This window comes from Salmo salar, chromosome 24 (assembly GCF_965601325.2).
Source record: "Salmo salar chromosome 24, fSalSal1, whole genome shotgun sequence".
Taxonomy (NCBI): Eukaryota; Metazoa; Chordata; class Actinopteri; order Salmoniformes; family Salmonidae; genus Salmo; species Salmo salar.
The window spans coordinates 20,041,285-20,053,616 of NC_138314.1; the positions used below are offsets into that span (position 1 = coordinate 20,041,285).

Consider the following 12,332-nt stretch of genomic DNA (forward strand, 5'->3'; position numbering starts at 1 on the left):
GTAAATCTGCTCTTAGGTTTTTTTGCACCTTACTTGTGGTATGATCTCCAAGGCTCTATGAAGTTGGTTGAATTGGTGCCTCTAGGCAATTCAAAATAGGCTGATTGAGGACCTTTTTACTGAAGAATGTGTTTGTTTTCTATGATTGTGTTTTTGCTTTTCATGTATTGATGTGAATATTGATGTGTATAGTGTATATTGATGTGTATACAGGGCTCATCTGTGAAAGACTCCCTGTTAAAATAAAGGTTAAATTAAATTGCACGCAGAGCTTGAACATACAAGGTATGGAAAGAGTGTCATTCTGGTACGACAACAAGGAGGGGTTACAATTACACTGCCAGCTGTGCTCATAGTGTCAGCGTCACACTCTGCATTTTGTTCCTGTTCATCCAAGTGGATTAGCGAGTGCTGTTTGGACTCTATACCCAGCAGTGTTTTGTCCAGGGACCATATGTCATAGTGTCCCCTCTTTTTTGCCTTTTGTTGTCACGGTGACCCCTAGGTGCATTGCTCACCCCCCTGACCCTGGAGGGACACCAGGCCAGAAAAATACAATTTGACCTCCTAATAGGTGCACATTTAGACACTGCTTTTAGGATAATTCACCAAAAAAAGTATCCTAACAAGATAACATAAAGATAAATACTGAGGGAGATGGTACACATTAAGTCAGAGAAAGTTAAATTGATTTTGATGACACCAATCCCATCACGCTGCCTATCACTTTATTGATGCTTCCTGGTCCCATTCTGTTCCGTCAGATGGCCTGGCAGTACCTCTGGTCATCCCCTCAGTGTCAGCCCAGGTCAGAGCTACTGGGGCTGTTCAGATACTTGAGAGTTGTTCTGCTTTGAAGCGTTTGCCAGTTTGCAGTGGTGGGGTGCAGTAGGAGTGGGTGGGTTCTTCCCAGAAACACCAGGCTCTCTCATTTCACTTTTTTTCTCCAACCCACCAAGATTACAAGCGATAACAATTTCATCATCAAGACTGGAAAAATTGTAGCACTTATCTGCCAGTGAGATTTCTATCACCGGTCTGTGGCCAAATATGCTGGAAACAAAAAGCTTGGCAGGCAGCTAAAAAGTATAAGCTATATCTGACAGCAGTATCGCTAAAGCAAACAAGTGGCAGCTGAAAATGATGGACACTGGACAGCGGTCCGCTGTCCTTGTCTCCAGAGAAACATGGGTCAGAGGCCTTATGTACTCATCTTACCTGTCCTTTCAGAATCTTGTTTACTCTCATAGCCTGCACCGTCATTCAGTCCCAGAAGGCTTACCACTAATGAAAAGGGAACTAAGGACAATCTGTTCTGGCAATTTAGCCAGAACAGATGAGCTGTGTTGTTAGAATCTCTTAAGACCATTAATGCCACTGTAAACAGTGAAGGGGATATACCTTGAAAGGTGCTGGAGGCTTATAGAAAGCTGCTAATCAGGTGTCTCCTTCTGTCACTTTTCTACCTTCTTTGAAGGGGATTATAGCAGGTCTACCTCTTTGCGCAGCACAACAGCAAAGAGTTGATCACCCATTATCTGTGAATGAATGTGTATGTAGTCTGTTTTTTTTGTATAGAATACACCAAGCTGTTGGTGTTGTGGCAAAGGTTTTGACCTCATGTTTATCATGAGGAAATGTATGGTTGTCCACTTTCACATTGTATTGCTCAAGTTCTACTCCTCCACTGTTGCTGTTGTGGCTTTCTGCCATACCTTCCTGGGGGCCATTGTATGAGTGCAGTGTTGGCTCAGCTCTGGAGTCTTTTCTCTGGCCACATCGCCTTTACCCTCGGCGCGCGCTTCAGAGTCGACGGCACTATGACCCCGCCGGCTCGTTCCTGCGCTGCTCGGGTTTTGTTCCAACTCTGAGCTATGCAATGCCCGAGCGCGAAGGAGCAGGGAAGGAAGTCATTAGAGTTGTGTAGTCCCGTTTGTTGCTGTTGCAGGATATCCTTCCAGCGCCTCGCACAGAAATTCCAGGGATTTTTTTTCTGTTCACCCCTCCTGCGACTTTCTTTTGCGCCATGTATGTCGCACTTTCACGGTGGTGATCTGGTTTTGGCATTGACTTTTTCTTGACATTTGATACCACATTTTTTTAACCGTTAGAAAAGGGATCAACAACAGTTGTCATATGTTTCTGTGTTTTGTCAACGTTTTGGAAAGACACGTTTTTCGGTGGGATAAACCCACAAAAACGTTGGACTTGTGTTTCTATTTGGTGTCAGACTAACGGTTTTGTAATGCACGGACGACGTGGAGGCTGACAAAAAGTTTAAGAATGAATTTCCCAGCAGTCAACCTAACTGGATATCTTCGAAAACCATGCTAAAAGACAGCGGAGTGATCTAGCGGACAGACAGACTGTACAGGGCTGGTGGCGCATCTCGGACTTGTAGTTTGGATTTTACGCACTGTTACCCATAGTCTTATTTATACAAAACGTTTGAACTGAAAACCGGGACATTCAGTAAGTTAGACAAACGTATTCTGCTCCATTCCATTCTTTGGATTAAACGGGGCTATCGCGTGCCATCTATCCCGATTTGACGTTGAACCTCGCATCGCATATTATGCGCCGCTTTTTGGAGAAAATATGCTGCAAAATTGAGGGAAGTCAAGAAGCAGCATGACTTGCTGTTGGAATTCCCTTGAATCAAAATTATCCTCATATATAATATCTTGATGCTGTACATTTTTGGTTTACAAATATGATGAAATGGCAGCCCCGGAAGAAGGTGAGTGAAAATGATATGTTTTAGTTCTCTGTAATTCACTTGCATTATTTACATTATTACCGGTGCATTATTTGGAAGTTGATCGGGGACTCGGGTTTTGGAATGATAGGTTCGACGTACTGTAGCCTACATGGCTTGTCGTGGTGGCCAAAAGCCAAGATATGCATTTTTCTTTTGTCCATATGTATTGTAGCCTAATACTGTATGGCCATAAGATAGACTATCGGGCCAGTCAAAGTTTCCATGATAATTATTCCTTTTGGATAGTCACTTGGGCTAGCAAAATCCGTTTCTGGCTCATGTTTGCTGATTCAACAGTGATGTTTGTTTCATTAGGTTATTGATAATTCAGATTTAGCAGTTTTCAAAAACCTGTGTAGCCTTTTGCTGGACATGACTCATGAGTGGGGCCCAATAGCCTGTGTTTATTCTCGGGTGAATAACATTTATTTGAAAAATGTCTGGAGAAGAGTGACAGTGCGTGGGGCTGGTATATGAAATGGTTCAAAAGGAGGACATTTAATTGCGCGTAAAAAGACTCCAGACTGATAGTGGTCGACACTATTTCAAATGAAAAAGTGTATTTTCTTACATTAGATTGTAGCACATTTTTATCCAGGAATAGGCAGTCTAATAAAGGTGATATATATATACCTCCCATAACATTGCGCATTCATTGCCCCTTGAGAAATGTATATACAATCTTTGTTGTATCTCATATCTTTTATGCTAAAACCATCGATTTCTGTAGAATCTAGAAATCATTCCCACCATGTCCTACAGTTTGTAACCATGACCCTGTAGTGGCCTTCTTGGCAATCAGGGACAGCATTGAGAGATAATGAAGGCATTTCGTGTAGGATTTGCAGATAGCTGAGAGTCATCCCATCTAACTATGAATTTGAGATGATTAAAAGTCGACAAAACAGAGATAATAGCCTTGCCTATATAATAAAGGATGTGTTTAAAGTTAAGGCAGCAACAATTAATCCCCTTTCTTGGACAAAACTATAATATTTTCCTTTAAACTATTTCTCTTCTATTGTTTTCCTTGAGAAACCTTCAAGTATTACCACATGGAAAAATATACATGCATCATCTGAAAAGCACGAAACCTCTCATTGGCAAAGGTGCAGATATTACGCTGTTTTCCACTAGGTGGCACTTTATTGATATGAGAAATTACACTTTCCCAAACTGTTGCGTCTCAATAGTCAAAGTAGCTTTCCTAATCTCCTTTCGTTTATGCCAATTGACACGTATAAATTGACCTAATGAAAGCAACAACCCTGATAAGTCTATCTCGTATTCCTAATTTTAGATCAGCAAAGATAAGTGAATGAAGATGAATGAAAGGAGATCCGTGCCTCCATCGGTAAACTCCCTATTATCTACTTGGCCAATGCTCATTGGTCAAATTCCGTCTTTATCGGTCGTTTGTTCTGAGTCATGTAATGGGAATAGTAATTAATGAGAATAATTTTTATCCTGAATCATTTACTGACGATGAAAGGAGAAATTCAAGAGAGGTTGTTATTATAGAGTTATTACCAGAGTAAATAAATGAGTGGTGCATGTTGTGAATCATTCCAGCATCTGTGCTGCATCTCTGCCAGAATCATCCATGAGACCCTCCTTTGAGGATTAAAAGCCTTTACTCACTGTTGGAATTCAAACCCAATCACAATGTAGAAAAGCTGCTCAACTTTGAAAGATCATAAGAGAGAATGTTGTCATTCATTTCCATGAAAGGTATTGATTTAATTAAGGCCTACATGTTGTTACACGTGAATTTGTCGTGCCTCACAACAATAAAGAAAGGTTATTGCATGTTTAAGTAATGTATGTGCAATGCTATTTTGCATACTCACTCACTCACTCACTCACTCACTCACTCACTCACTCACTCACTCACTCACTCACTCACTCACTCACTCACTCACTCACTCACTCACTCACTCACTCACTCACTCACTCACTCACTCACTATTTACATGAATAGGTTTTTCACACAAAGCTGACTGCACATTCAAGACATTCAAGTGTCTTTTCACACACTGTTTGGGTATGTGTGTGACATTGTCCTTTCATCGTGTCCTCTGATACAGAACCAAAAACATCTCCTGACTGTGTGCTCCGGCCCAGGCATTTGAGGCATTGCACAAGGCAGGCAGGACAATGGAGGCAAACATACAGCCATTGTGTTCCTCTCCTGTGGTTTCTGGAGACTCTACTTTCTTTTCTAAACCACTCACAGACACACAAAGACACAGTAATGACTGAGAAGGTCCTTTAGTTCAGTGTTCCCAATCACTTATTATGTATCTGTTTTTCAATCTGTCCCCTTACTCCTCTTGTAGTCTGATGGAGATCAATAGGAAGCATAGGAGGATCATATCGACTCAGGCCAAGTGTCTGCTCTGCTTCCTTATAATGGATTACACTAATAAGTTAAAAACTTCGTATCTGCTCTGTGGTGTTGGAGGGAGAGAGATAGAGAGATTCCCTCGCTGTTGGCCGCTGATATCCTATCTCTCAGAAAAGTGGAAAATTCCAGGTTTTCCAGTGGATTTGTGGGATTAGCTACCTTGCTTCTATTACACTGTGGTCATAATACTGGGTAGGATACATAGGACTGGGGGGATGACTCCTACTCAAGGTTCAGATACAGTCTAGATAAGCTGTCTGTTCAATAACAATCAATCTTCGCTTAGCAGATAGCTTTGTTCACGGGTTTAACCACCATATGCATCATGGGGGATTTGATCCATCAACCTTGTAGTTTAACCATTAGTCCAGTTAGTCACTGCTCCTAACAAGACATCTAATCCACACACACTGTCCTCCCGGAATGTGTATTGGAAAGTGTTTGTGCATGGATGTTTATGATTGCATATACAGTTGAAGTCGGAAGTTTACATACACCTTAGCCAAATACATTTAAACTCAGTTTTTCACAATTCCTGACATTTAATCCTGGTAAAAATTCCCTTGTTTTAGGTCAATTAGGATTACCACTTTATTTTAAGAATGTGAAATGTCAGAATTATTTATTTCAGCTTTTATTTCTTTCATCACATTCCCAGTGGGTCAGAAGTTTACATACACTCAATTAGGATTTGGTAGCATTGCCTTTACATTGTTTAACTTGGGTCAAACGTTTCGGGTAGCCTTCCACAAGCTTCCCACAATAAGTCGGGTGAATTTTGGCCCATTCCTTCTGACAGAGCTGGTGTAACTGAGTCAGGTTTGTAGGACTCCTTGCTCGCACTCGCTTTTTTAGTTCTGCCCACAAATTCTCTATAGGATTGAGGTCAGGGCTTTGTGATGGCCACTCCAATGCCTTGTCTTTGTTGTCCTTAAGCCATTTTGCCACAACTTTGGAAGTATGCTTGCGGTCATTGTCCATTTGGAAGACCCATTCGCGACCAAGCTTTAACTTCCTGACTGATGTCTTGAGATGTTACTTCAATATATCCACATCATTTTCTTTCCACATTATGCCATCTATTTTGTGAAGTGCATCAGTCCCCCCTGGAGCAAAGCACCCCCACACCATGATGCTGCCATCTCCATGCTTCACGGTTGGGATGGTGTTCTTCGGCTTGCAAGCCTCCCCCTTTTTCCTCCAAACATAACAATGGTACTTATGGCCAAACAGTTCTATTTTTGTTTTATCAGACCGGAGGACATTTCTCGAAAAAGTTAGATATTTGTCCCCATGTGCAGTTGCAAACCGTAGTCTGGATTTTTTATGGCGGTTTTGGAGCAGTGGCTTCTTCATTGCTGAGCGGCCTTTCAGGCTATGTCGATATGGGACTTGTTTTACTGTGGATATAGATACTTTTGTACCTGTTTCCTCCAGCATCTTCACAAGGTCCTTTGCTGTTGTTCTGTGATTGATTTGCACTTTTCGCACCAAAGTACGTTCATCTCTAGGAGACAGAACGAGTCTCCTTCCTGAGCGGTATGATGGCTGCGTGGTCCCATGGTGTTTATACTTGCGTACTATTGTTTGTACAGATGAACGTGGTACCTTCAGGCATTTGGAAATTGCTCCCAAGGATGAACCAGACATGTTGAGGTCTACAATTATTTTTCTGAGGTCTTGGCTGATTTCTTTCGATTTTTCCACGATGTCAAGCAAAGAGGCACTGAGTTTGAAGGTAGGCCTTGAAATACATCCACAGGTACAACTCCAATTGACTCAAATTATGCCAATTAGCCTATCAGAAGCTTCTAAAGCCATGACATCATTTTCTGGAATTTTCCAAGCTGTTTAAAGGAAAAGTCAACTTAGTGTATGTAAACCTCTGACCCACTAGAATTGTGATACAGTGAATTATAAGTGAAATAATCTGTCTGTAAACAATTGTTGGAAAAATTACTTGTCTCATGCACAAAGTAGATGTCCTAACCGACTTGCCAAAACTATATTTTGTTAACAAGAAATTTGTGGAGTGGTTGAAAAACGAGTTTTAATGACTCCAACCTAAGTGTATGTAAACTTCCGACTTCAACTGTATGTGTGTATACAGTATGTCTGGGATACAGGTCTGACTAATGAGGAGGGGTTGAGACTTAGACACACACATACATGGTCATTCACCTCCAACACCACCCCCGTCACCCCCTGTGCATTTGGAGTTCATGGCCAGGTTTATAGCAGCCTGAACCCAAGGATGGGGAAGTCATTGTTTATTTTTGTGGTCATGCCAGATGTTCCTCTGGGTTTCTCACAGTTGACTTAAAGCCTTCTCACCTGTGTCTGACTGGGGCATGGCTGTATGGGAGAGCCTTATGTTTCTATGTATGTGAGGAGAGGAGAGTTGTAGCCTCGGCCCTTATCATCTCCAGGCTCACTCCTTCATCTCTGACCTTGTTCACCACCTTATGACCTGGGGGGAGGTTCTTATCCGGTGTTTCTCCTTTGATTCAGCATTATTTCAGAGCTCTCTGGTGGGGAAAAGGGCTATATTTTCTTCCAGCGCTCCATCAATCCCTGTGATGTCTCCTGGCTGGCAGCAGCAGGCCGGCAGTTTGGAATACATTTACGGAAGGTGGATGTAAGGAGAGGAGTGGCTGGAGGACACATATCTGAGGAGAGGAGGGGGGGGGGGGGGGGGGGCAGGGAATCCTGCCCTGGCTGGCTGTCAGCAGGCTAGGAGTCACTGGGGAGAAGTTGAAAGAATGTTGGACAGATATTGGGACACATCAGGGAACAAATTAATGCAAGAGGGATAGAGTGGGAGATATAAGCAGAGAGATGGAAGATGGAGAGGAGAAGGCATTACTGTAGAGCTGTAGACATTGATAGAATTGGAGATGGATTGAATAAGAGAAAGTGAGAGAAAATGAGGCAGAGCTGGAGGAATGGAATGAGAGAGATTGTACAGGAGATAGAGATTTGGATTTGAGGAGTGAGAGAGGGAGAGGGCCCCAGAGTGATTCGGTAGGGATAATTAATGATAGGGAGTGATAGCACCTGCTGTTCCTGACGCTGCACAGTATTAACGGCCCAGCATGACGAGCAGAAAGGGAAGTGGCTACTGCGTGGCCAGCTCAGCCCCTGGCCCATCCTCGGGGGAATGGAGAGAGAAAGAAACTATGGAGGGAGGGGACTGCGAATGACTTAGCTCTAGCAGCTGAAATGAATGTGCTCTCCTTGCCCCGCTAATCCTACCCCTCCCCCTGGGGACCGGAGGACAGAGATGGAGGAGAGAGGCGATGGATCTCTCCGGAGTGCAAGGCCTCCCTTGCTCTTATTGTGACGCAGTGGTCTGCAGTACTCATGAGCTGTGGGTTTATGCCTGCCTGGCCTGGCATACTGGGGAGGGAGACCATTGTCAAAATATGAGTAACAATAGGAACAATGGTGACTGAACCATTCTATTCTCATTAATCCTCATTCCTGCAACCTGCCCACTGAGAATCAATGTGTGTGCAGATTAATATCTAGATTCCTATCTACAGGTAAACAGACAGATTGATAGATGTGTAAAATTATACATTGTTTTTCTCCAAGCCTCAGAGTGCTCACTCAACACATGCTGTGGTTTTCCCATACCTCCTATGCTACCCACTGGGTTACGGGTTGGTGTCATTGGGTCTGTGTTTGGATTTGTTAAGGTCATTATTCCAGGGGTGTGACCTAGTGCATTGTGGGTCCTGGAGGTGCCTGCCATCTGGTGGTTCCACTGGGAATATCTCGAAGCGGGGCTTGACGCTCCGGTTCAATTGGAGCGCGTTTCCCTGTGCTATGAGGTGGAAAGGTCATCTGGTGGGCCCCAGCCCAAGTGTATTTAGTGGTTAAGCCCTTCCTCAATGTGCAAGTATGCCACTAACATACAGAGCAGCAGTATTTCATCGGCTGTACAAAAACAAGCCATGAATGAGTGCTATCTACAGTCCAAGAGACACATCCATTTATCCTAAACGCGTTTCCCTGCGCATAGACTGAAAAACATGCATTATTTTCTTTGTTTCACAACATTTATTATCACCTCAGCAGCCAAAACCACATTATGTACATTCCTCTATAACTCCGCTGTGGTATGGCTTCCTGGCTCCGTATCAGCCCAGACTAAAGACCTTGTTGCTGTCTGTGTCTCTGTCCAGGCCCAGACTAATGCCTGGTGCTGTGACAGAAAAGCATGGCTAGTGTGCCTTACACTGGGCCTGTGATCTGGTCAGCAGAGAGATGCATTAAAGAGAGCTGCTAATACCACCCTGACTCACACAGATGCCCCTAAATCCCACTAATTCCATCCCCTCTTTTGTCAGAGATGGGATTCATAAGCCTTTTTCTGAAGGCAACATTTTCCAAGAATGTGTCCAGGGCTTAGCCAGAACCTTTATGTGGCCTGTTGCTGATTTCATTCCTCAGAGAGCCAGTCTGAGGAGGGACCATGGTGGCCTGCCTGCCTCTATGTGTGGGGGACTCAGGGATGGGGGAGGTGGGTCTCTCTGTAGAATGACTGTACCCCTCAGTCCTCTTGACCACTATTCTCGATCCAGAAGTGGGAGAGGGACTGAGCTGAGGTCATGCATTTGGCCTGTGACATTAAAGTAAGAGCCCTGGCACTGAAGATGACATGGATTTGATTAGTTTGACCCTGTAAGATAACCCCATCCCTGGTCCACCGCAAGGGTTAACTGTACCGTGTGTGTGTGTGTGTGTGTGTGTGTGTGTGTGTGTGTGTGTGTGTGTGTGTGTGTGTGTGTGTGTGTGTGTGTGTGTGTGTGTGTGTGTGTGTGTGTGTGTGTGTGTGTGTGTGTGTGTGTATGTGGGTGTATGAGAGAGAGAGAGAGAGAGAGAGAGAGAAGGAGAGGTAGCATAACAGAGACCCAGATGGTTACAGCAGACTGGTCCTCCCGAGGTCAAAGAAGCAGCAGAGCTCTGAGCAGATTGTTTTAGTTTCCCTCAGCGTCACTCTCATCTAGCTCCTCTCCTCTCTTCTGTCATCCTGAACCTGCTGAGGCCAACCAGGGAGGGATTTTACTGCAGGCCGTAAAAAGTAGCAGGAAGGAAGGAGAAATTTATCGACCAGGGTCCACCGAGTCTTCCCCATCACCATCTCTCCGGGCTCAATTTAGCTTCTGTTCCCCACCCCGTGGGCTCACCTTTATTTATATGGGCTTTATATGGGATGGTTATATTAGGCCTATGTTTATATTCTATGACATTTTTGGGCCTGGGTGGAACTGACATTCCATTGCAGAAGATACATCCTCTCCCAGAGAAGAGACTTGATCCCGGGGCTTTTAACAAGGCAGACCAACAGGTGGAGACTGACAGGCAGTCAGAGATAGACACGCTAATGAGAGCAACAACACAACACCCCCTACCACCCCTCCTCCACACCTACTCACTCCACAATCTCTAATGATCTCATGTCTCATAGAGTTGATATATTTACAGTTGAAGTCGGAAGTTTACATACACTTAGGTTGGAGTCATTAAAACTCGTTTTTCAACCACCACAAATTTCTTGTTAACAAACTATAGTTTTGGCAAGTCGGTTAGGACATCTACTTTGTGCATGACACAAGTAATTTTTCCAACAATTGCTAACAGACAGATTATTTCACTTATAATTCACTGTATCACAATTCCAGTGGGTCAGAAGTTTACATACACTAAGTTGACTTTGCCTTTAAACAGCTTGGAAAATTCCAGAAGATGATGTCATGGCTTTAGAAGTTTGTTATATGCTAATTGAAATCATTTGAGTCAATTGGAGGTGTACCTGTGGATGTATTTCAAGGCCTACCTTCAAACTCAGTGCCTCTTTGCTTGACATCATGGGAAAATCAAAAGAAATCAGCCAAGACCTCAACAAAAATAATTGTAGACCTCCACAAGTCTGGTTCATCCTTTGGAAATTGCTCCCAACACCTGAAGGTACCACGTTCATCTGTACAAACAATAGTACGCAAGTATAAACACCATGGGACCCCACAGCCATCATACCGCTAAGGAAGGAGATGTCCCCTAGAGATGAAAGTGCAAATCAATCCCAGAACAACAGCAAAGGACCTGGTGAAGATGCTGGAGGAAACAGGTACAAAATTATCTATATCCACAGTAAAACGAGTCCTATATCGACATAACCTGAAAGGCCGCTCAGCAAGGAAGAAGCCACTGCTCCAAAACCGCCATAAAAAAAGCCAGACTATGGTTTGCAACTACACATGGGGACAAAGATTGTACTTTTTCGAGAAATGTCCTTATTTTGATGAAACAAAAATAGAACTGTTTGACCATAATGATCATCGTTATGTTAGGAGGAAAAAGGGGGAGGCTTGCAAGCCGAAGAACACCATCCCAACCGTGAAGCACGGGGGTGGCAGCATCATGCTGTGGGGGTGCTTTGCTGCAGGAGGGACTGGTGCGCTTCACAAAATAGATGGCTTCATGAGGGAGGAATATTATGTGGATATATTGAAGCAACATCTCAAGGCATCAGTCAGGAAGTTAAAGCTTGGTCGCAAATGGGTCTTCCAAATGGACAATGACCCCAAGCATACTTCCAAAGTTGTGGCAAAATGGCTTAAGGACAACAAAGTCAAGGTATTGGAGTGGCCATCATAAAGCCCTGACCTCAATCCTATAGAACATTTGTGGGCAGAACTGAAAAGGCGGGTGCGAGCAATGAGGCCTACAAACATGACTCAGTTACACCAGCTCTGTCAGGAGGAATGGGCCAAAATTCACCCAACTTATTGTGGGAAGCTTGTGGAAGGCTACCCAAAACGTTTGACCCAAGTTAAACAATTTAAAGGCAATGCTACCAAATAGTAATTGAGTGTATGTAAACTTCTGACCCACTGGGAATGTGAGGAAAGAAATAAAATCTGAAATAAATCATTCTCTCTACTATTAATCTGACATTTCACATTCTTAAAATAAAGTGGTGATCCTAACTGACCTAAATGTCATGAATTGTGTAAAACTGAGTTTAAATGTATTTGGCTAAGGTGTATGTAAACTTCTGACTTCAACTGTCGCTAGAGGTTCTATTACCTTCTGATAACACCATAGCTCGGCTACTTATACTGCTGTCTCCCTCCTCTCCTCCCCCTCTCCCCG

General features: G+C 43.5%; 1 protein-coding gene across 3 annotated transcripts in view; it reads left to right on the forward strand.

Moving 5' to 3' along the window:
• LOC106585320 (tetratricopeptide repeat protein 28) overlaps positions 1 to 12,332 on the forward strand; it is a 463,550-nt gene that overhangs the window by 127,249 nt on the left and 323,969 nt on the right. Inside the window, exon 1 of one of the 3 annotated variants that reach the window (XM_045706965.2) lies at positions 1,869 to 2,740. The exons of the other annotated variants lie outside the window; for them this stretch is intronic. Coding sequence (XP_045562921.1) covers positions 2,714 to 2,740 — 27 coding nt within the window. The 5' untranslated portion in view covers positions 1,869 to 2,713. Of the gene's footprint in view, positions 1 to 1,868; positions 2,741 to 12,332 lie in introns of those variants that run through there. 3 annotated transcript variants of the gene reach the window in all.